Source organism: Oncorhynchus mykiss, chromosome 7 (genome assembly GCF_057628025.1).
Source record: "Oncorhynchus mykiss isolate SJ-2025 chromosome 7, ASM5762802v1, whole genome shotgun sequence".
In the NCBI taxonomy this organism is placed as follows: Eukaryota; Metazoa; Chordata; class Actinopteri; order Salmoniformes; family Salmonidae; genus Oncorhynchus; species Oncorhynchus mykiss.
Window position 1 is genome coordinate 79,884,598 of NC_143028.1, and position 25,383 is coordinate 79,909,980.

The window sequence follows — 25,383 nt, forward strand, 5'->3', positions numbered from 1 at the left end:
GGTACAGCCTGTAGTCTCATCCTCATCCTCATCTCAGGACCGTTCCCACGGCAGCCTGCGTCGCCAGGCAACCTACCCCCCTAGCCCCGCTTCCCACTACACCTTTCAGGAAGCGCCCTCCCTAAGCACCGCCCCCAGCCTCTACACCTTTCCCGCCTCCGCAGCGCTAGCCTCCGCCTCTCAGGCCATGGAACAGTTCCTGGGGCGTGGCCACCCCACCCCTTCCACCTACGCCCCTCCCACCGTCTCTTACGGAGCCTCGGGGTTGGCCCGGAGTGACGCAGCGACCAGGAAGGAGTCTTCGGTGGGGTCAGGGATGATCCATGGGGTGGGGCTTCCTGCAACCTATCAGCACCAGTTTACTGCTGGGCCCCCATACATTAGTGTGAGGCCCCGGGCTGAAGCCTACAGCGCATACCAGCTCAGCCCTCGACGGTTGGGACAGTACCCTTACTTATGATGAGACGTGGGGGCGCTTTCAGCAGCATGCAACGTTTTGGAACGTTCAGATAGAAAAATCCTATGTAGAACAAACGTGTCTGTGAATTGCAGATCACATTAGAGCTGGGATGATAAACCAAAAATGATTGACACCGACTATATCCGACCACTTATCGCAGACATTTTGTTAATATCGTTCATTACAATATAAGTAGCCTCTAATAGAGAAATGTGAAGTTTGAAATGAAATAAGTTTACTAATATGGGTGATTGTTGATAGAACAATTGATGGCTACAAACATCAAACTAGTAGTAGTTGAAAGGCCCAGTGCTGCCGTTTTTATCTCAATATCAAGTCAGTTCTGGGTAACAATTAAGTACCTTACTGTGATTGTTTTCAATTCAAATAATCTAAAATAAACAGAAAGCTAAATAGCAAAGAGCAATTTCTCAAGCAAGGATTTTGCTAGGACTGTTCTGGGAGTGGTCTGACTGGGGAGGGGAAACTGAAAACTAGCTGTTATTGGCAGAGAGTTTTTGGAACTCTTTCTTATTGGTCTATTAACTAATTAACCACCTGGTGATGTCACCAGACACGCTCAAAACTCCACCCCACCAAAAACAGGCTGACATTTCAGGCGGGCTTTTCAAACAGTTTTTACATTTAAAGGGCATTATCATATATATATATTTTTTTTTTTACAATTTCACAGTGTTATTCCAACCACACAGGGAAAAAACGTTTTAGGCTACACTGGGCCTTTAAAAGATATTAAAACTACATAGGAGTTTCTATTGTGCCATAGTCGTTTCTGGCTGACTCTTACTGTGTCATTCGTTTTTGGTTCTATGGATTGTAATGCTACTTCCTGTTGCTAGTGGTGACACTTTTGATTTTAGAACCCCTGGGAATATGTTGTTCTTCCTGTTGTTCTTCCTGTTGATTTGTGTATTTTACTCTACTTTCTATTTACCTTTGTCAGATCAATTCAGGTCATTTATCCCGATGTGGATTTTTTTTTGTTGTCCTTATCGCCCAGCTCTAGATCTCGTCGACACTATTCATGACATTTATTTTAAATCTGAAACGTTGGGACAACGTTTTGCAACTGAACGTGGCTACGGTAGAGCAGAATACCTACTGATGATGTCATGATACTGGGGCTAGAGATGGGGGGAGGGGGAGGGGGGCGATAATGTGTAGGACTATGGCTCTCACACACACTCTCTGAAGGGGCAATAAGACCCCCCCACTTCACCTTGTGGATAAATCAGGGAGGGCTATGGAAAAGGGTGGGGGGGTACCTTTGAATTTTTGCACTACTGCATTTTATTTACTGTTAAGCAGTGGTTCACCTCAAACTGGTTTTAACAGTGTTCTGTTAAGCAGTGGTTCACCTCAAACTGGTTTTAACAGTGTTCTGTTAAGCAGTGGTTCACCTCAAACTGGTTTTCACAGCGTTCTGTTAAGCAGTGGTTCACCTCAAACTGGTTTTCACAGCGTTCTGTTAAGCAGTGGTTCACCTCAAACTGGTTTTAACAGTGTTCTGTTAAGCAGTGGTTCACCTCAAACTGGTTTTAACAGCATTCTGTTAAGCAGTGGTTCACCTCAAACTGGTTTTAACAGCGTTCTGTTAAGCAGTGGTTCACCTCAAACTGGTTTTAACAGCATTCTGTTAAGCAGTGGTTCACCTCAAACTGGTTTTAACAGCGTTCTGTTAAGCAGTGGTTCACCTCAAACTGGTTTAACAGCGTTCTGTTAAGCAGTGGTTCACCTCAAACTGGTTTTAACAGTGTTCTGTTAAGCAGTGGTTCACCTCAAACTGGTTTTAACAGCATTCTGTTAAGCAGTGGTTCACCTCAAACTGGTTTTAACAGCATTCTGTTAAGCAGTGGTTCACCTCAAACTGGTTTTAACAGCATTCTGTTAAGCAGTGGTTCACCTCAAACTGGTTTTAACAGCATTCTGTTAAGCAGTGGTTCACCTCAAACTGGTTTTAACAGCGTTCTGTTAAGCAGTGGTTCACCTCAAACTGGTTTTAACAGCATTCTGTTAAGCAGTGGTTCACCTCAAACTGGTTTTAACAGCATTCTGTTAAGCAGTGGTTCACCTCAAACTGGTTTTAACAGCGTTCTGTTAAGCAGTGGTTCACCTCAAACTGGTTTAACAGCATTCTGTTAAGCAGTGGTTCACCTCAAACTGGTTTTCACAGCGTTCTGTTAAGCAGTGGTTCACCTCAAACTGGTTTAACAGCATTCTGTTAAGCAGTGGTTCACCTCAAACTGGTTTTAACAGCATTCTGTTAAGCAGTGGTTCACCTCAAACTGGTTTTCACAGCGTTCTGTTAAGCAGTGGTTCACCTCAAACTGGTTTAACAGCATTCTGTTAAGCAGTGGTTCACCTCAAACTGGTTTTAACAGCTTTCTGACCTTTTGTAGTAGTATTATTATTATGTGATATTGTACTGTTATTTTTCCCAGCAGAAAAAGTATAATTGTTTTGTTTTATCCCTGTTTTAATTGGATGTAGATTGAGGCGTTCTGGTTTTTAATATCATATATATACTATAAATTGTGTTTATTTAAAAGGCTTTGTGTTTTAAAGGACACTAGTCTCCTCTAGGGGTCCAGTCAGTGAGCTGAAACACAGAGTACTGGAGATACAAAATGTGTTTCTATACCATATGAAATGTAAGGATCAGGATGCATATGAAATGCACTTCCATATGAAATGTAGGAATATGACACTAGTCTGTGTTCTACATGGCAGAAATGTACAGTATATAACAGCTATGCTGGTCTGTGAGCTATCTGTAGCGTTGCAGCCTTCTGAGTAGGCCCTAGCTGTGTCTCCTTGCAATAGGGGGAGCCCATTGTCTCACGTCAGATGGCGTCACTCCTACGCGACGCTCGTCCCTCAACCGAGTTTTGTTTTTTGAGTGCAGACGGCCGTCAGCGCTATCTGACGTCAGACAATGTAGGCGAGCCTAGAAAGGCGTAGCTAGAGAAACGGCACACCTAGCTAGGGAGATGCTACTGCTAGCTAATTAGCTAGCTAGCTAGATATGCTAGCTAATCTTAAGAAAACCTACAGGAGACCTTTGTAGCCTAACTATAGCACAGCTAGCTAGAGAGATGCCAGCTTTTAGCTAACCCAAGGCCGGTCTAAAGGTGATCCAAGTATCTTTAGCATGGCAGGCTAGCTAGAGGAATGCTAGCTACTTGCTAATTTAAACAAAGCACTTAAGGTGATTCTGTTTTCGTCCTCATGCTAGCCAGCAGTAGCCACATGCTGGCTAGCATGAGGGAAAAAAACGTCTCAGCAGTGTCTTAATCTAAACAAAAGCCCTTTCCAACCATATAGCAGAGCGTATAAGGTTGGAATCTTCTAGCTTCCCTAAAGGTGATTTGTGTGTCTTTAGCATGGCTGGCTAACTAGCTAGAGATGCTAGCTATATGCTAACCTAAATAACTTCTAACGGTGATCCTTGTGTCTTTAGCACCCTTATATAACCCAAACTAATCCAGTGACATCCATAATATGGTCTGATAATATTTGTATTATATTATTTTACATATAGCCTAACTCCTGTGTTTTTAGTTCTACATGTTCGAAATTCTAAGTTCTAAACTTCTCTATTGTGAGTTTAAATTATGTTTTGTCGTTAATGTGAGCTGTCACACAAGACGGTCTTGTTGGTGGCTCATGCCGCACCTGATGGATGGTAAGACGTTTGAATGGAAGGAGAGGGAGACAGAAATGTATGGTTGTTTGACACTGATGTTATGGATCATTTCATTTAAATCATTAGCATGTTGTATGTAGTCTATTCTGTCACAGCCTGGTAACGATGTAGTCTATTCTGTCACAGCCTGGTAACGATATAGTGTATTCTGTCACACCCTGGTAACGATGTAGTTAGTCTATTCTGTCACAGCCTGGTAACGATGTAGTCTATTCTGTCTCAGCCTGGTAAAGATGTAGTCTATTCTGTCACAGCCTGGTAACGATGTAGTCTATTCTGTTACTCCCTGGTAATGATGTAGGGAGACAGTCACACTAGTCTTTACACAAGCACATTCAGTTGAGCACAGTTTAAAGTATTTTAAATGATTTCAAATAGTAATTGAACCCAGGTCTTCACATAACAAACTGAGCGTTTTAATGTTTGTTGTTTGGACTGTAATAACGAGGCCGAACGATGGAAAGTCACATCGCTCATCGATCAGCCAAGGAACCTGCTTTAGAACTTAAACTGACCAACTGAAAACGATTTGGTTCATTTTGGTCACCTGTGGTTTAGATAGAAGTGCGTTATCACTCTCGGACGGAACTCTCCCAGTGTTCTATTGTGACTGAAGGTTCCTACTGCTGTTAATTGGATCATTTTACTGGTTCTGCAGAGAACCCCAGAATGTCTTCATCTGGGTGGAGTTGTTTATAGTTTTCAAAACACTCACTGGTCTTTTTCTTGATACTGTAGTGTCTTGTCTTGTCATTATGTTGCACAATGCATTTAAGTAACGATTAGGTTATTGGTGAGGGTAATGTCAACATCAAATCAACCCAATCACTGTTTTCAAATAAATTACCCAGAAGTCCATGTGTCTTGTCTCTTGACTCTAAGCAACGCTAATCATAGTTAACAGGCTTTGGTGTCAGGCAATCAATTCATTCAATAGTTAGCTAAACTTCTCATATTGATAGTGAAATAAAAAATCTAGCTTAAACTGAATGGAAATATACCTATATTTTACATACAGTATATAGTAATTTACTAGATGATTTATGTTTGAATTAATTTTACACACAGGTCTTCATCCTGTCACAGTGTTTCCACAACAACCTGCCACAGCAGATCTCCTGTTACCAGCAAGACCTCGCCATAAACCTTATTCAATAGAAACCAAAATGGACTTAAATGGGGAGGGACTACCTCAACTTGTCTAAAAATAAACTCCAATGAAGTGTTTTTTTTCTACCGCTGTGCACTAGTGATTATGACCCCCTTCCTGTGTTGCATTATCAGTGTCTCCGGATTTGATTCAATGAACAAGGCACTTCAAACAAGTCTGTCCACTAAGGATGAGAATTTGAACCAATGACGTATATAAACCCTGGATTGCTGATGCTATGTGTTGACCATTAAGGGACTTTGAAGCCAGTAGCAGTCCTCCATTAGAATGAATGGAGTTCTACACTATTTCAATTAAATGTTTCAAGGATTCATTTAAGTATTTTGGTTGTCCTAGTGGGGACAGTTATACATTTAAGGGGGAAACAATATATTTTAAAAGTATGCATTAAGGTGTCTGTAAGTTAATACACGTGGCAAAAAAAAACGAACGTAGACGATATATGCGCGTCTTTTTTTATTTTCAAACAAAAGAAAACGAGACGGAATCTAATAGACAGACGCACACACATTCCAACAAACGTCAATGACGTCACACCTGCTCAAACCCACATTGCCACCGCACCCATATCTATTCCTGTTTTGTCTCAGTCCAACGTTCCCTCCCATTCTTTATACCTTTGGGCGTTTCCAGCACGTTTAACACTATGCACACATGGCCTCAAATTGTCTTATTTTATTTCTCGACGTTGGGCCCACATTTTTTATTTTTTTTTTGCAAAATTTGATTCACCCACTCACTGTCTTAATGATTTCCAGTTTTTATGTAAACATTTTTTCAAAAATGATTTACTAGAAAAGTATGGTCCAACCCATTGGGTATCTCACCTCACCCTCATTTTCCATGCCTTGAAATATGCAGATAGAAATGTAAAGATTACTTTTAAATCAAATCTAATTGTATTTGTCACATACACATGGTTAGCAGATGTTAATGCGAGTGTAGCGAAATGCTTGTGCTTCTAGTTCCGACAATGCAGTAATAACCAACGAGTAATCTAACAGAACAATTCCACAACTACGACCTTATACACACAAGTGTAAAGGGATAAAGAATATGTACATAAAGATATATGAATGAGTGATGGTACAGAACGGCATAGGCAAGATGCAGTAGATGGTATAGAGTACAGTATATACATATGAGATGAGTAATGTAGGGTATGTAAACATTACATTAAGTGGCATTGTTTAAAGTGGCTAGTGATACATCTTTACATCAATTTCCATTATTAAAGTGGCTGGAGTTGAGTCAGTATGTTGGCAGCAGCGGCTGTTTAACAGTCTGATGGCCTTGAGATAGAAGCTGTTTTTCAGTCTCTCGGTCCCCCTGGGTTGTGCCGTGGTGGAGATCTTTGTGGGCTATACTCGGCCTTGTCTCAGGAAGGTAAGTTGGTGGTTGAAGATATCCCTCTAGCGGTGTGGGGCCTGTGCTTCGGCAAAGTGGGTGGGGTTATATCTTTCCTGTTTGGCCCTGTCCGGGGGTATCATCGGATGGGGCCACAGTGTCTCCTGACCCCTCCTGTCTCAGCCTCCAGTATTTATGCTGCAGTAGTTTGTGTCGGGGGGCTAGGGTCAGTTTGTTATATCTGGAGTACTTCTCCTGTCTTATCCGGTGTCCTGTGTGAATTTAAGTATGCTCTCTCTAATTCTCTCGGAGGAGGACCTGAGCCCTAGGACCATGCCTCAGGACTACCTGGCATGATGACTCCTTGCTGTCCCCAGTCCACCTGGCCGTGCTGCTGCTCCTGTTTCAACTGTTCGGCCTGCGGCTATGGAATCCTGACATGTTCACCAGACGTGCTACCTGTCCCAGACCTGCTGTTTTCAACTCTCTAGAGACAGTGGTAGAGATACTTTTAATGATCGGCTATGAAAAGCCAACTGACATTTACTCCTGAGGTGCTGACCTGTTGCACCCTCGACAACCACTGTGATTATTATTATTCGACCATGCTGGTCATTTATGAACATTTGAACATCTTGGCCATGTTCTGTTGTAATCTCCACCCGGCACAGCCAGAAGAGTGCTGGCCACCCCTCATAGCCTGGTTCCTCTCTAGGTTTCTTCCTAGGGTTTGGCCTTTCTAGGGAGTTTTTCCTAGCCACCGTGCTTCTACACCTGCATTGCTTGCTGTTTGGGGTTTTAGGCTGGGCTTCTGTACAGCACTTTGAGATATCAGCTGATGTACAAAGGGCTTTATAAATACATTTGATTTTGCTTTGATGCACCTGTACTGACCTGGCCTTCTGAATGATAGCGGGGTGAACAGGCAGTGGCTCGGGTGGTTGTTGTCCTTGATGATCTTTATGGCCTTCCTGTGACATCGGGTGGTGTAGGTGTCCTGGAGGGCAGTAACTTGTAAGTAAGCATTTCACTGTAAGGTCTAAACCTGTTGTATTTGGTGCATGGGACAAATACAATTTGATTTGATTTTACAATGTAGAAAGGCATGAATTATTGAGTGATTGTTCGTTTTACACTTAAAACATGACTGGATTACGTTTCCATTAGTGGATTAAGTTTACAATTTCGTTAGTTTACGTTCCAACACCTCCATCTTGTGCCGATATCACTTATTTTTAAGTTTTGGGACCAAGAGTTAATCTTTTTTTTCTTAGAGATTGTAAATTGGATAGGCACTCTTCAATGTTTTGTTTATCTTACCTATTATATTATATATTATATATATCTGATGTCCAAAAGATTTAAAATCAACATTTTGTGACATGAAACTTTTAAGTTGTATGTATCTGAAAATATCTACATTGGTCAGTCCAAAATTGCTTTTTTATTCTGTCATTTAAGTCGTTTTATTTTTTCCCTTACCAAGTAATTTACAGTTTCTCTGCCTTTTTTCCATGTGGACCAATTTCTAAGTTAAAGCTATCCAAAGGATTGTTCCATAGAGGGTTTTTTAGGGAGGGATTATTGGTTCTTGTAGAATCCGTTTCATTTTCTTCCATATTGTTATCTAAACTATTAGTAAAGTTGTTCATGGTCTTCGCTTTATCCTTTGGAAATAGACCCGTGAAAAGATTGTCGGGTTTGTGTATCTTCAATATGTAGCCATTGTTTCCTCTTAGGGAGATGTAAAACCTTCCTTTATTCTATGAGTTCTATCTGCCCATATAAAGTCTGTTATGACCAAGTATATATATATATATTTTTTATTTTATTTTTTTTATTAAAGAATGTCTTCGGTGGGGTATTTGGTATTATTATATACTACCGGTCAAAATTTTTTAGAACAACTCATTCAAGGGCTTTTATTATTTATTTATTTTAATTATTTTTTACATTGTATAATAATAGTGAAGACATCAAAACTATGAAATAACACCTATGGAATGCAAAAACAAGTGTTTTTTGAAAATCTTCAAAGGGGGACAGCAACCCTTTGCCTCGATGACAGCTTTACACCCTCTTGGCACTTTCTCACCAATAAATTAATAAAAGCTTACCTTGACTTGGAAAAGTTCCAGTGTCAGATAGCCATAGCTGGCTAGCTAACATGTAATCCCTTGTTTGAGTAAGCTAACCTAGCTAGCTCCGTTTGCTAGCTAAGTGAAAGTAAAACATTTAAAAAAATATATATATAGCTAGCTCTCTCTCTCACTTCTCCTTAATTTCTGAAGAAATTAATTTGTTTAAAACTGTGTGACTCCCCGTCTTTCTCTGAGTCAGCTACTCACCACATTTTATACACTACAGTGCTAGCTAGCTCTAGCTTATGCTTTCAGAACTAGATCATGCTGCAAGAGCTCTGATAGGTTGGAGGACGTCCTCCGGAAGTTGTCATAATGTGTAAGTCTATGGTGGGGGTGAGACCCAAGAGCCTCCTAGGTTTTGTATTGAAGTCAATGTACCGAGATGAGGATGGAAGCTAGCTGTCCTCCGGCTACACCAAGATGCTACCCTACAGAGGTCTGTTGAGGCTATTGTAGACCATTCCAAAACCATGTATTTTAATAAATTATTTGGTGACGTGAATATAGTCACTAGCAATGTAAACGCAACATGTGAAGTGTTGGTCCCATTGTCCTTGAGCTAAAATAAAAGATCCCAGAAATGTTCCATTTGCACAAAAAGCTTATTTCTCTCAAATTTTGTGTCCAAATTTGTTTACATCCCTGTTCGTGAGCATTTTCTCTTTGGCCAAGATAATCCATCCACCTGACAGGTGTGGCATATCAAGAAATGGATTAAACAGCATGATTATTACACAGGTGCACCTTGTGTTGAGGACAATTAAAGGCCACTCTAAAATGTGCAGGTTTTGTCAGGAACGTCCAACAGAGCTGTTGCCAGAGAATTGAATGTTCATTTCTCTACCATAAGCCGCCTCCAACGTTGTTTTAGAGAATTTGGCAGTACGTCCAACTGGCCTCACAACCTCAGACCACGTGCATGGCATCGTGTGGGCGAGAGGTTTGCTGATGTCAACGTTGTCAACAGAGTGCCCAGTGGTGGCGGTGGGGTTATGGTATGGGCAGGCACAAGCTATGGACAACGAAGACGATCGCATTTTATCGATGGCAATCTGAAATGCACAGAAATACTGTGACGAGATCCCGAGGCCCATTGGGATCTTTATGTACATATTCTTTATCCCCTTACACTTGTGTCTATAAGGTAGTAGTTTTGGAATTGTTAGCTAGATTACTTGTTGGTTATTACTGCATTGTTATTACTGCATTGTCGGAACTAGAAGCACAAGCATTCGCTACACTCGCATTAATATCTGCTAACCATGTGTATGTGACAAATAAAATTTGATTTGAGATCCCGAGGCCCATTGTGAGACCCATTTATTTTAAGGTATCTGTGACCATCAGTAAAATCTTTGAAAATTGTTGCATGTTGCATTTATATTTTTCGCTCAGTATATTTTCACATGACACCCGGGACTCCATGGAAAACAGCTGTTATTGAATGAGTGAGTGGGCTATCCTGGTTAAATAAATACAATGATCATGTTGAGTTTCTGGCAGACGTTTTTTTTTATGCCAGTGTAGTAACAGTATAACTTTAGACCGTACCCTCGCGCGAACCAGGGACCCTCTGCACACATCAACAACAGTCACCCCACGAAGCATCGTTACCCATCGCGCCACAAAAGCTGCGGCCCTTGCAGAGCAAAGGGGAACTACTCCTTCAAGGTCTCAGAGCAAGTGACGTCACCGATTGAAACGCTATTTAGCGAGCACCGCTAACTAAGCGGGCCGTTTCACATCCGTTACACCAGAGTGATTAAGTCATTAGTATTTCTATTAAAAATCAGGTCAAAGTCATGCAACTTCAGCCGGGAAATCTTGTACAACAACCAACCTGACAAGTAAAATAACAGTCTCCCGGTTGAAACTTGTAATAAACGCGATTGACTTAAAATGGGCAATTTCGCCACTTTCTACATATGTGAAAACGGCATGTTTCTATGATCTGTGGTTAAAAGGAGAGAAGAAGAAGGTCCTAACAAAAAAAAATGCTTCTGTGACATCACAGGGTAGAATTAAAAGTTTTTTTAAAAAACTGATTTTCAACAAACCTGCAACTAGTTTCTAGCCCAAAGGAGGGTATTTTCTCACTCCTCGTGTCACTGCGAATGTCAAGTGTTTGAAAATCAGTTTTAAATGTTAAAAAGTTAACATATTTTTCTACAAAAATGTAGAAATACAGTTTTCAAATATGTTGGCACTGGTATTGTGCTGGAGATAACAAACATGAGGTTGAAAAGTGGTGTTAGTTGCCCTTTAACCTAGACAGTAAATCAAGGATAGTTGAAATCAGTGTTATCAAGGTTAAATTGACTCTCATTGGAAGTTATCTTAACACTCAAGGACGCTCCCTGGAATTATTGTTGATTGTGATGGAGTGCTTTTAACTGCATTAAGAGTAACCAGAAACAGGTAGTTAAATCTACGCAATTATCCACAGATATGGGAGGGGCCTTTGTTATATTTCTCAGCATGGTCTGTTGCAGGTTGATTTAAAAAATAAAAAAAATAATGGTTTGTTTCAATATCTGTGTTTTCGCATGTACATTGATTATTTTCAAATCTTATGCTACACAAATATCAGAAACGTTAGTGGTGAGAGATTAACCGAAATGTTTTTGTTTGCAGGTTAAACAACTAATTGACTGATTTGAATTCCACGAGATTATCGACCTGAAACAGCACTAATCGTACTAGATCATGAAAAATGGTTCGGTACTAGAATGTGTTGCTTTCGGTAGATGTGTCTCAGGGATCAAGTGCAACCTGCCCGATCCACGAACTCACTGCTAGCCTGGGAGTCTGGGCTGTATCATGTTAGATCCACTAACTCACTGCTAGCCTGGGAGTCTGGGCTGTATCATGTTAGCTCCACTAACTCACTGCTAGCCTGGGAGTCTGGGCTGTATCATGTTAGATCCACTAACTCACTGCTAGCCTGTACTGGGAGTCTGGGCTGTATCATGTTAGCTCCACTAACTCACTGCTAGCCTGTACTGGGAGTCTGGGCTGTATCATGTTAGCTCCACTAACTCACTGCTAGCCTGTACTGGGAGTCTGGGCTGTATCATGTTAGCTCCACTAACTCACTGCTAGCCTGGGAGTCTGGGCTGCATCATGTTAGCTCCACTAACTCACTGCTAGCCTGGGAGTCTGGGCTGCATCATGTTAGCTCCACTAACTCACTGCTAGCCTGGGAGTCTGGGCTGCATCATGTTAGCTCCACTAACTCACTGCTAGCCTGGGAGTCTGGGCTGTATCATGTTAGCTCCACTAACTCACTGCTAGCCTGTACTGGGAGTCTGGGCTGCATCATGTTAGATCCACTAACTCACTGCTAGCCTGGGAGTCTGGGCTGTATCATGTTAGCTCCACTAACTCACTGCTAGCCTGTACTGGGAGTCTGGGCTGTATCATGTTAGATCCACTAACTCACTGCTAGCCTGTACTGGGAGTCTGGGCTGTATCATGTTAGCTCCACTAACTCACTGCTAGCCTGTACTGGGAGTCTGGGCTGTATCATGTTAGATCCACTAACTCACTGCTAGCCTGGGAGTCTGGGCTGTATCATGTTAGCTCCACTAACTCACTGCTAGCCTGGGAGTCTGGGCTGCATCATGTTAGCTCCACTAACTCACTGCTAGCCTGTACTGGGAGTCTGGGCTGTATCATGTTAGCTCCACTAACTCACTGCTAGCCTGGGAGTCTGGGCTGTATCATGTTAGCTCCCCATTCATGCTGCACATAAGTCCCAACACATTTGAATAATGTAATGATGCATGTAGAAACTGTTCATTACTGTTCACAAAACAATGTCCATACAGGCTACAACACTTTCCAATGGAAGAAGATACCGCTAGCTTCCAGCTTTGTAGGCTAACAATGTCAAAATTCTGGTATCTTGACAACACTAGGACATACCCACAGAGCTCTGTACAGTTTAGAATCATAAATACAGTATACAGAAGCACAGAATGCTTTAAAACCAGTTTGAGTGTTTCGTTGAAAGCTGCATTTCTAACCATGTCTCTCTGTCTCTTCCTGGTTGGTTTCCAGGGCAACTCCAGAGCTCCTACATCAAGCCCAAGCGGGCCAATCGACAACCCTGTAGTGGTGACAACAGCGACCGCCATAAGCTTGTCCCCAGCCAATCACATCCTCTCAACCTCAGCCAGGTGAGTCAGCCAGCCAATAGTATCCTCTCTTACTAGCAGGTGTGCCCCAGGCCACTGTGACACGTTACAGAACGTTCAGATAGAAATGTATTGTGTAGAACAGTTGATTGTCTATTTTAATTTTTAAACAGTGACGTAAAATGTTTCCTTTGTTTATACAGTTTATTTTAATTTAGTTATTTGGCAAAATAGATATTCTGATGCAGTCTGCCTGCCTCTCTTTCTCCAGGTACAGCCTGTAGTCTCATCCTCATCCTCATCTCAGGACCGTTCCCACGGCAGCCTGCGTCGCCAGGCAACCTACCCCCCTAGCCCCGCTTCCCACTACACCTTTCAGGAAGCGCCCTCCCTAAGCACCGCCCCCAGCCTCTACACCTTTCCCGCCTCCGCAGCGCTAGCCTCCGCCTCTCAGGCCATGGAACAGTTCCTGGGGCGTGGCCACCCCACCCCTTCCACCTACGCCCCTCCCACCGTCTCTTACGGAGCCTCGGGGTTGGCCCGGAGTGACGCAGCGACCAGGAAGGAGTCTTCGGTGGGGTCAGGGATGATCCATGGGGTGGGGCTTCCTGCAACCTATCAGCACCAGTTTACTGCTGGGCCCCCATACATTAGTGTGAGGCCCCGGGCTGAAGCCTACAGCGCATACCAGCTCAGCCCTCGACGGTTGGGACAGTACCCTTACTTATGATGAGACGTGGGGGCGCTTTCAGCAGCATGCAACGTTTTGGAACGTTCAGATAGAAAAATCCTATGTAGAACAAACGTGTCTGTGAATTGCAGATCACATTAGAGCTGGGATGATAAACCAAAAATGATTGACACCGACTATACCCGACCACTTATCGCAGACATTTTGTTAATATCGTTCATTACAATATAAGTAGCCTCTAATAGAGAAATGTGAAGTTTGAAATGAAATAAGTTTACTAATATGGGTGATTGTTGATAGAACAATTGATGGCTACAAACATCAAACTAGTAGTAGTTGAAAGGCCCAGTGCTGCCGTTTTTATCTCAATATCAAGTCAGTTCTGGGTAACAATTAAGTACCTTACTGTGATTGTTTTCAATTCAAATAATCTAAAATAAACAGAAAGCTAAATAGCAAAGAGCAATTTCTCAAGCAAGGATTTTGCTAGGACTGTCTGGGAGTGGTCTGACTGGGGAGGGGGAAACTGAAAACTAGCTGTTATTGGCAGAGAGTTTTTGGAACTCTTTCTTATTGGTCTATTAACTAATTAACCACCTGGTGATGTCACCAGACACGCTCAAAACTCCACCCCACCAAAAACAGGCTGACATTTCAGGCGGGCTTTTCAAACAGTTTTTACATTTAAAGGGCATTATCATATATATATTTTTTTTTTTTACAATTTCACAGTGTTATTCCAACCACACAGGGAAAAAACGTTTTAGGCTACACTGGGCCTTTAAAAGATATTAAAACTACATAGGAGTTTCTATTGTGCCATAGTCGTTTCTGGCTGACTCTTACTGTGTCATTCGTTTTTGGTTCTATGGATTGTAATGCTACTTCCTGTTGCTAGTGGTGACACTTTTGATTTTAGAACCCCTGGGAATATGTTGTTCTTCCTGTTGTTCTTCCTGTTGATTTGTGTATTTTACTCTACTTTCTATTTACCTTTGTCAGATCAATTCAGGTCATTTATCCCGATGTGGATTTTTTTTTTTGTCCTTATCGCCCAGCTCTAGATCTCGTCGACACTATTCATGACATTTATTTTAAATCTGAAACGTTGGGACAACGTTTTGCAACTGAACGTGGCTACGGTAGAGCAGAATACCTACTGATGATGTCATGATACTGGGGCTAGAGATGGGGGGAGGGGGAGGGGGGCGATAATGTGTAGGACTATGGCTCTCACACACACTCTCTGAAGGGGCAATAAGACCCCCCCACTTCACCTTGTGGATAAATCAGGGAGGGCTATGGAAAAGGGTGGGGGGGTACCTTTGAATTTTTGCACTACTGCATTTTATTTACTGTTAAGCAGTGGTTCACCTCAAACTGGTTTTAACAGTGTTCTGTTAAGCAGTGGTTCACCTCAAACTGGTTTAACAACGTTCTGTTAAGCAGTGGTTCACCTCAAACTGGTTTTAACAGCGTTCTGTTAAGCAGTGGTTCACCTCAAACTGGTTTTAACAGTGTTCTGTTAAGCAGTGGTTCACCTCAAACTGGTTTTCACAGCGTTCTGTTAAGCAGTGGTTCACCTCAAACTGGTTTTCACAGCGTTCTGTTAAGCAGTGGTTCACCTCAAACTGGTTTTAACAGTGTTCTGTTAAGCAGTGGTTCACCTCAAACTGGTTTTAACAGCGTTCTGTTAAGCAGTGGTTCACCTCAAACTGGTTTTAACAGCATTCTGTTAAGCAGTGGTTCACCTCAAACTGGTTTTAACAGCGTTCTGTTAAGCAGTGGTTCACCTCAAACTGGTTTTAACAGCGTTCTGTTAAGCAGTGGTTCACCTCAAACTGGTTTTCACAGCGTTCTGTTAAGCAGTGGTTCACCTCAAACTGGTTTTAACAGCGTTCTGTTAAGCAGTGGTTCACCTCAAACTGGTTTTAACAGCATTCTGTTAAGCAGTGGTTCACCTCAAACTGGTTTTAACAGCATTCTGTTAAGCAGTGGTTCACCTCAAACTGGTTTTAACAGCATTCTGTTAAGCAGTGGTTCACCTCAAACTGGTTTTAACAGCATTCTGTTAAGCAGTGGTTCACCTCAAACTGGTTTTAACAGCATTCTGTTAAGCAGTGGTTCACCTCAAACTGGTTTTAACAGCATTCTGTTAAGCAGTGGTTCACCTCAAACTGGTTTTAACAGCATTCTGTTAAGCAGTGGTTCACCTCAAACTGGTTTTAACAGCGTTCTGTTAAGCAGTGGTTCACCTCAAACTGGTTTTAACAGCATTCTGTTAAGCAGTGGTTCACCTCAAACTGGTTTTAACAGCATTCTGTTAAGCAGTGGTTCACCTCAAACTGGTTTAACAGCTTTCTGACCTTTTGTAGTAGTATTATTATTATGTGATATTGTACTGTTATTTTTCCCAGCAGAAAAAGTATAATTGTTTTGTTTTATCCCTGTTTTAATTGGATGTAGATTGAGGCGTTCTGGTTTTTAATATCATATATACTATAAATTGTGTTTATTTAAAAGGCTTTGTGTTTTAAAGGACACTAGTCTCCTCTAGGGGTCCAGTCAGTGAGCTGAAACACAGAGTACTGGAGATACAAAATGTGTTTCTATACCATATGAAATGTAAGGATCAGGATGCATATGAAATGCACTTCCATATGAAATGTAGGAATATGACACTAGTCTGTGTTCTACATGGCAGAAATGTACAGTATATAACAGCTATGCAGGTCTGTGAGCTATCTGTAGCGTTGCAGCCTTCTGAGTAGGCCCTAGCTGTGTCTCCTTGCAATAGGAGAGCCCATTGTCTCACGTCAGATGGCGTCACTCCTACGCGACGCTCGTCCCTCAACCGAGTTTTGTTTTTTGAGTGCAGACGGCCGTCAGCGCTATCTGACGTCAGACAATGTAGGCGAGCCTAGAAAGGCGTAGCTAGAGAAACGGCACACCTAGCTAGGGAGATGCTACTGCTAGCTAATTAGCTAGCTAGCTAGATATGCTAGCTAATCTTAAGAAAACCTACAGGAGACCTTTGTAGCCTAACTATAGCACAGCTAGCTAGAGAGATGCCAGCTTTTAGCTAACCCAAGGCCGGTCTAAAGGTGATCCAAGTATCTTTAGCATGGCAGGCTAGCTAGAGGAATGCTAGCTACTTGCTAATTTAAACAAAGCACTTAAGGTGATTCTGTTTTCGTCCTCATGCTAGCCAGCAGTAGCCACATGCTGGCTAGCATGAGGGAAAAAAACGTCTCAGCAGTGTCTTAATCTAAACAAAAGCCCTTTCCAACCATATAGCAGAGCGTATAAGGTTGGAATCTTCTAGCTTCCCTAAAGGTGATTTGTGTGTCTTTAGCATGGCTGGCTAACTAGCTAGAGATGCTAGCTATATGCTAACCTAAATAACTTCTAACGGTGATCCTTGTGTCTTTAGCACCCTTATATAACCCAAACTAATCCAGTGACATCCATAATATGGTCTGATAATATTTGTATTATATTATTTTACATATAGCCTAACTCCTGTGTTTTTAGTTCTACATGTTCGAAATTCTAAGTTCTAAACTTCTCTATTGTGAGTTTAAATTATGTTTTGTCGTTAATGTGAGCTGTCACACAAGACGGTCTTGTTGGTGGCTCATGCCGCACCTGATGGATGGTAAGACGTTTGAATGGAAGGAGAGGGAGACAGAAATGTATGGTTGTTTGACACTGATGTTATGGATCATTTCATTTAAATCATTAGCATGTTGTATGTAGTCTATTCTGTCACAGCCTGGTAACGATGTAGTCTATTCTGTCACAGCCTGGTAACGATATAGTGTATTCTGTCACACCCTGGTAACGATGTAGTTAGTCTATTCTGTCACAGCCTGGTAACGATGTAGTCTATTCTGTCTCAGCCTGGTAAAGATGTAGTCTATTCTGTCACAGCCTGGTAACGATGTAGTCTATTCTGTTACTCCCTGGTAATGATGTAGGGAGACAGTCACACTAGTCTTTACACAAGCACATTCAGTTGAGCACAGTTTAAAGTATTTTAAATGATTTCAAATAGTAATTGAACCCAGGTCTTCACATAACAAACTGAGCGTTTTAATGTTTGTTGTTTGGACTGTAATAACGAGGCCGAACGATGGAAAGTCACATCGCTCATCGATCAGCCAAGGAACCTGCTTTAGAACTTAAACTGACCAACTGAAAACGATTTGGTTCATTTTGGTCACCTGTGGTTTAGATAGAAGTGCGTTATCACTCTCGGACGGAACTCTCCCAGTGTTCTATTGTGACTGAAGGTTCCTACTGCTGTTAATTGGATCATTTTACTGGTTCTGCAGAGAACCCCAGAATGTCTTCATCTGGGTGGAGTTGTTTATAGTTTTCAAAACACTCACTGGTCTTTTTCTTGATACTGTAGTGTCTTGTCTTGTCATTATGTTGCACAATGCATTTAAGTAACGATTAGGTTATTGGTGAGGGTAATGTCAACATCAAATCAACCCAATCACTGTTTTCAAATAAATTACCCAGAAGTCCATGTGTCTTGTCTCTTGACTCTAAGCAACGCTGATCATAGTTAACAGGCTTTGGTGTCAGGCTATCAATTCATTCAATAGTTAGCTAAACTTCTCATATTGATAGTGAAATAAAAAATGTAGCTTAAACTGAACGGAAATATACCTATATTTTACATACAGTATATAGTAATTGACTAGATGATTTATGTTTGAATTCATTTTACACACAGGTCTTCATCCTGTCACAGTGTTTCCACAACAACCTGCCACAGCAGATCTCCTGTTACCAGCAAGACCTCGCCATAAACCTTATTCAATAGAAACCAAAATGGACTTAAATGGGGAGGGACTACCTCAACTTGTCCAAAAATAAACTCCAATGAAGCGGTTTTTTTTCTACCGCTGTGCACTAGTGATTATGACCCCCTTCCTGTGTTGCATTATCAGTGTCTCCGGATTTGATTCAATGAACAAGGCACTTCAAACAGTCTGTCCACTAAGGATGAGAATTTGAACCAATGACGTATATAAACCCTGGATTGCTGATGCTATGTGTTGACCATTAAGGGACTTTGAAGCCAGTAGCAGTCCTCCATTAAAATGAATGGAATTCTACACTATTTCAATTAAATGTTTCAAGGATGCATTTAAGTATTTTGGTTGTCCTAGTGGGGACAGTTATACATTTAAGGGGGAAACAATATATTTTAAAAGTATGCATTAAGGTGTCTGTAAGTTAATACACGTGGCAAAAAAAAACGAACGTAGACGATATATGCGCGTCTTTTTTTATTTTCAAACAAAAGAAAACGAGACGGAATCTAATAGACAGACGCACACACATTCCAACAAACGTCAATGACGTCACACCTGCTCAAACCCACATTGCCACCGCACCCATATCTATTCCTGTTTTGTCTCAGTCCAACGTTCCCTCTCATTCTTTATACCTTTGGGCGTTTCCAGCACGTTTAACACTATGCACACATGGCCTCAAATTGTCTTATTTTATTTCTCGATGTTGGGCCCACATTTTTTTTTTTGTTGCTAAATTTAAATAATAATGCATTTGATTCATCCACTGTCTTAATGATTTCCAGTTTTTATGACAACATTTTTTCAAAAATGATTTACTAGAAAAGTATGGTCCAACCCATTGGGTTTCTCACCTCACCCTCATTTCCCATGCCTTGAAATATGCAGATAGAAATGTAAAGATTACTTTTAAATCAAATCTAATTGTATTGGTCACATACACATGGTTAGCAGATGTTAATGCGAGTGTAGCGAAATGCTTGTGCTTCTAGTTCCTGACAATGCAGTAATAACCAACGAGTAATCTAACAGAACAATTCCACAACTACTACCTTATACACACAAGTGTAAAGGGATAAAGAATATGTACATAAAGATATATGAATGAGTGATGGTACAGAACGGCATAGGCAAGATGCAGTAGATGGTATAGAGTACAGTATATACATATGAGATGAGTAATGTAGGGTATGTAAACATTATATTAAGTGGCATTGTTTAAAGTGGCTAGTGATACATCTTTACATCAATTTCTATTATTAAAGTGGCTGGAGTTGAGTTAGTATGTTGGCAGCAGCGGCTGTTTAACAGTCTGATGGCCTTGAGATAGAAGCTGTTTTTCAGTCTCTCGGTTCCTGCAGTCTCTCGGTCCCCCTGGGTTGTGCCGTGGTGGAGATCTTTGTGGGCTATACTCGGTCTTGTCTCAGGATGGTAAGTTGGTGGTTGAAGATATCCCTCTAGCGGTGTGGGGCCTGTGCTTTGGCAAAGTGGGTGGGGTTATATCCTTCCTGTTTGGCCCTGTCCGGGGGTATCATCGGATGGGGCCACAGTGTCTCCTGACCCCTCCTGTCTCAGCCTCCAGTATTTATGCTGCAGTAGTTTATGTGTCGGGGGCTAGGGTCAGTTTGTTATATCTGGAGTACTTCTCCTGTCTTGTCCGGTGTCCTGTGTGAATTTAAGTATGCTCTCTCTAATTCTCTCGGAGGAGGACCTGAGCCATAGGACCATGCCTCAGGACTACCTGGCATGATGACTCCTTGCTGTCCCCAGTCCACCTGGCCGTGCTGCTGCTCCTGTTTCAACTGTTCGGCCTGCGGCTATGGAATCCTGACATGTTCACCAGACGTGCTACCTGTCCCAGACCTGCTGTTTTCAACTCTCTAGAGACAGCAGGAGTGGTAGAGATACTTTTAATGATCGGCTATGAAAAGCCAACTGACATTTACTCCTGAGGTGCTGACCTGTTGCACCCTCGACAACCACTGTGATTATTATTATTTGACCATGCTGGTCATTTATGAACATTTTAACATCTTGGCCATGTTCTGTTGTAATCTCCACCGGGCACAGCCAGAAGAGGGCTGGCCACCCCTCATAGCCTGGTTCCTCTCTAGGTTTCTTCCTAGGTTTTGGCCTTTCTAGGGAGTTTTTCCTAGCCACCGTGCTTCTACACCTGCATTGCTTGCTGTTTGGGGTTTTAGGCTGGGTTTCTGTACAGCACTTTGAGATATCAGCTGATGTACGAAGGGCTATATAAATACATTTGATTTTGCTTTGATGCACCTGTACTGACCTGGCCTTCTGAATGATAGCGGGGTGAACAGGCAGTGGCTCGGGTGGTTGTTGTCCTTGATGATCTTTATGGCCTTCCTGTGACATCGGGTGGTGTAGGTGTCCTGGAGGGCAGTAACTTGTAAGTAAGCATTTCACTGTAAGGTCTAAACCTGTTGTATTTGGTGCATGGGACAAATACAATTTGATTTGATTTTACAATGTAGAAAGGCATGAATTATTGAGTGATTGTTCGTTTTACACTTAAAACATGACTGGATTACGTTTCCATTAGTGGATTAAGTTTACAATTTCGTTAGTTTACGTTCCAACACCTCCATCTTGTGCCGATATCACTTATTTTTAAGTTTTGGGACCAAGAGTTAATCTTTTTTTTCTTAGAGATTGTAAATTGGATAGGCACTCTTCAATGTTTTGTTTATCTTACCTATTATATTATATATTATATATATCTGATGTCCAAAAGATTTAAAATCAACATTTTGTGACATGAAACTTTTAAGTTGTATGTATCTGAAAATATCTACATTGGTCAGTCCAAAATTGCTTTTTTATTCTGTCATTTAAGTCGTTTTATTTTTTCCCTTACCAAGTAATTTACAGTTTCTCTGCCTTTTTTCCATGTGGACCAATTTCTAAGTTAAAGCTATCCAAAGGATTGTTCCATAGGGGGTGTATTTTTTAGGGAGGGATTATTGGTTCTTGTAGAATCCGTTTCATTTTCTTCCATATTGTTATCTAAACTATTAGTAAAGTTGTTCATGGTCTTCGCTTTATCCTTTGGAAATAGACCCGTGAAAAGATTGACGAGTTTGTGTATCTTCAATATGTAGCCATTGTTTCCTCTTAGGGAGATGTAAAACCTTCCTTTATTCTATGAGTTCTATCTGCCCATATAAAGTCTGTTATGACCAAGTATATATATATTTTTTTAAATATTTTTTTTATTAAGGAATGTCTTCGGTGGGGTATTTGGTATTATTATATACTACCGGTCAAAATTTTTTAGAACAACTCATTCAAGGGCTTTTATTATTTATTTATTTTAATAATTTTTTACATTGTATAATAATAGTGAAGACATCAAAACTATGAAATAACACCTATGGAATGCAAAAACAAGTGTTTTTTGAAAATCTTCAAAGGGGGACAGCAACCCTTTGCCTCGATGACAGCTTTACACCCTCTTGGCACTTTCTCACCAATAAATTAATAAAAGCTTACCTTGACTTGGAAAAGTTCCAGTGTCAGATAGCCATAGCTGGCTAGCTAACATGTAATCCCTTGTTTGAGTAAGCTAACCTAGCTAGCTCCGTTTGCTAGCTAAGTGAAAGTAAAACATTTAAAAAAATATATATATAGCTAGCTCTCTCTCTCACTTCTCCTTAATTTCTGAAGAAATTAATTTGTTTAAAACTGTGTGACTCCCCGTCTTTCTCTGAGTCAGCTACTCACCACATTTTATACACTACAGTGCTAGCTAGCTCTAGCTTATGCTTTCAGAACTAGATCATGCTGCAAGAGCTCTGATAGGTTGGAGGACGTCCTCCGGAAGTTGTCATAATGTGTAAGTCTATGGTGGGGGTGAGACCCAAGAGCCTCCTAGGTTTTGTATTGAAGTCAATGTACCGAGATGAGGATGGAAGCTAGCTGTCCTCCGGCTACACCAAGATGCTACCCTACAGAGGTCTGTTGAGGCTATTGTAGACCATTCCAAAACCATGTATTTTAATAAATTATTTGGTGACGTGAATATAGTCACTAGCAATGTAAACGCAACATGTGAAGTGTTGGTCCCATTGTCCTTGAGCTAAAATAAAAGATCCCAGAAATGTTCCATTTGCACAAAAAGCTTATTTCTCTCAAATTTTGTGTCCAAATTTGTTTACATCCCTGTTCGTGAGCATTTTCTCTTTGGCCAAGATAATCCATCCACCTGACAGGTGTGGCATATCAAGAAATGGATTAAACAGCATGATTATTACACAGGTGCACCTTGTGTTGAGGACAATTAAAGGCCACTCTAAAATGTGCAGGTTTTGTCAGGAACGTCCAACAGAGCTGTTGCCAGAGAATTGAATGTTCATTTCTCTACCATAAGCCGCCTCCAACGTTGTTTTAGAGAATTTGGCAGTACGTCCAACTGGCCTCACAACCTCAGACCACGTGCATGGCATCGTGTGGGCGAGAGGTTTGCTGATGTCAACGTTGTCAACAGAGTGCCCAGTGGTGGCGGTGGGGTTATGGTATGGGCAGGCACAAGCTATGGACAACGAAGACGATCGCATTTTATCGATGGCAATCTGAAATGCACAGAAATACTGTGACGAGATCACGAGGCCCATTGGGATCTTTATGTACATATTCTTTATCCCCTTACACTTGTGTCTATAAGGTAGTAGTTTTGGAATTGTTAGCTAGATTACTTGTTGGTTATTACTGCATTGTTATTACTGCATTGTCGGAACTAGAAGCACAAGCATTCGCTACACTCGCATTAATATCTGCTAACCATGTGTATGTGACAAATAAAATTTGATTTGAGATCCCGAGGCCCATTGTGAGACCCATTTATTTTAAGGTATCTGTGACCATCAGTAAAATCTTTGAAAATTGTTGCATGTTGCATTTATATTTTTCGCTCAGTATATTTTCACATGACACCCGGGACTCCATGGAAAACAGCTGTTATTGAATGAGTGAGTGGGCTATCCTGGTTAAATAAATACAATGATCATGTTGAGTTTCTGGCAGACGTTTTTTTTTATGCCAGTGTAGTAACAGTATAACTTTAGACCGTACCCTCGCGCGAACCAGGGACCCTCTGCACACATCAACAACAGTCACCCCACGAAGCATCGTTACCCATCGCGCCACAAAAGCTGCGGCCCTTGCAGAGCAAAGGGGAACTACTCCTTCAAGGTCTCAGAGCAAGTGACGTCACCGATTGAAACGCTATTTAGCGAGCACCGCTAACTAAGCGGGCCGTTTCACATCCGTTACACCAGAGTGATTAAGTCATTAGTATTTCTATTAAAAATCAGGTCAAAGTCATGCAACTTCAGCCGGGAAATCTTGTACAACAACCAACCTGACAAGTAAAATAACAGTCTCCCGGTTGAAACTTGTAATAAACGCGATTGACTTAAAATGGGCAATTTCGCCACTTTCTACATATGTGAAAACGGCATGTTTCTATGATCTGTGGTTAAAAGGAGAGAAGAAGAAGGTCCTAACAAAAAAAAATGCTTCTGTGACATCACAGGGTAGAATTAAAAGTTTTTTTAAAAAACTGATTTTCAACAAACCTGCAACTAGTTTCTAGCCCAAAGGAGGGTATTTTCTCACTCCTCGTGTCACTGCGAATGTCAAGTGTTTGAAAATCAGTTTTAAATGTTAAAAAGTTAACATATTTTTCTACAAAAATGTAGAAATACAGTTTTCAAATATGTTGGCACTGGTATTGTGCTGGAGATAACAAACATGAGGTTGAAAAGTGGTGTTAGTTGCCCTTTAACCTAGACAGTAAATCAAGGATAGTTGAAATCAGTGTTATCAAGGTTAAATTGACTCTCATTGGAAGTTATCTTAACACTCAAGGACGCTCCCTGGAATTATTGTTGATTGTGATGGAGTGCTTTTAACTGCATTAAGAGTAACCAGAAACAGGTAGTTAAATCTACGCAATTATCCACAGATATGGGAGGGGCCTTTGTTATATTTCTCAGCATGGTCTGTTGCAGGTTGATTTAAAAAATAAAAAAAATAATGGTTTGTTTCAATATCTGTGTTTTCGCATGTACATTGATTATTTTCAAATCTTATGCTACACAAATATCAGAAACGTTAGTGGTGAGAGATTAACCGAAATGTTTTTGTTTGCAGGTTAAACAACTAATTGACTGATTTGAATTCCACGAGATTATCGACCTGAAACAGCACTAATCGTTCAGCACTAAGAAACGCCCCCCCCCCCCCCTAAACTAATCCAATCTGTAAGTGGTTCGATTTATAGCAACCGTTAGTGAGACAAATCGTTCCAGTTTACATGGTGTATGTAGGTAGTCTTCACCTACTGTATTTTCTGCCCTACTCCGAAACGAATTGAAGATGCAAGTTGTGAGAGATGTTAAAAAGGACTGGATATCTTCCTGCAAACTGGATTCCGACAGAGATTTGATTTCACACCGCACCACCATAACGTATTGTAATGTTTATATATATATATAACTGCCTTCATTTTGCTGGACCCCAGGAAGAGTAGCCTTCGCAGCGGATAATGGGAATCCATAATAAATACAAATAATGTCACAGATTAAGAAATATTAAAATAAGGCTTTGCACCCTTATAACTCAAAAAGGAAGTAAACAGAGAGATCTACTCTGCTGTTGTGGATTGGAAATTCTTACAAAACACACATACCGGTCAATTCACTAAAATGGCAATTTAAAAATGTTGTGACTGTCATTTCAAAGACGGCGTGACCTTCATCTCTCGCTGGCACTGGGTTCCGTTTAACACACACACACACACACACACACACACACACACACACACACACCAATAATAACCACCAAAC

At 41.1% G+C, this 25,383-nt stretch overlaps 1 protein-coding gene and 1 long non-coding RNA gene across 7 annotated transcripts in view; both read left to right on the forward strand.

Moving 5' to 3' along the window:
* The window catches only part of LOC110528636 (homeodomain-interacting protein kinase 1), a 75,033-nt gene extending 56,819 nt beyond the window's left edge, over positions 1–18,214 (forward strand). For 3 of the 6 annotated variants that reach the window (XM_090242051.1, XM_090242053.1, XM_090242054.1), the window contains 2 exons: positions 12,912–13,030; positions 13,260–18,214. In XM_090242051.1, the coding sequence (XP_090098177.1) occupies positions 12,912–13,030; positions 13,260–13,718 (578 nt within the window). In that variant the 3' untranslated portion in view covers positions 13,719–18,214. Of the gene's footprint in view, position 1; positions 5,044–12,911; positions 13,031–13,259 lie in introns of those variants that run through there. The other 3 variants (XM_036984258.2, XM_090242052.1, XM_036984259.2) reach the window with 1 other exon arrangement.
* Positions 4,262–5,043, forward strand: LOC149982693 (uncharacterized). Its single transcript, XR_016497456.1, has 2 exons — positions 4,262–4,294; positions 4,361–5,043. It is a non-coding gene; the product is annotated as an uncharacterized LOC149982693 (long non-coding RNA).
* Positions 18,215–25,383: the final 7,169 nt, after the last annotated feature.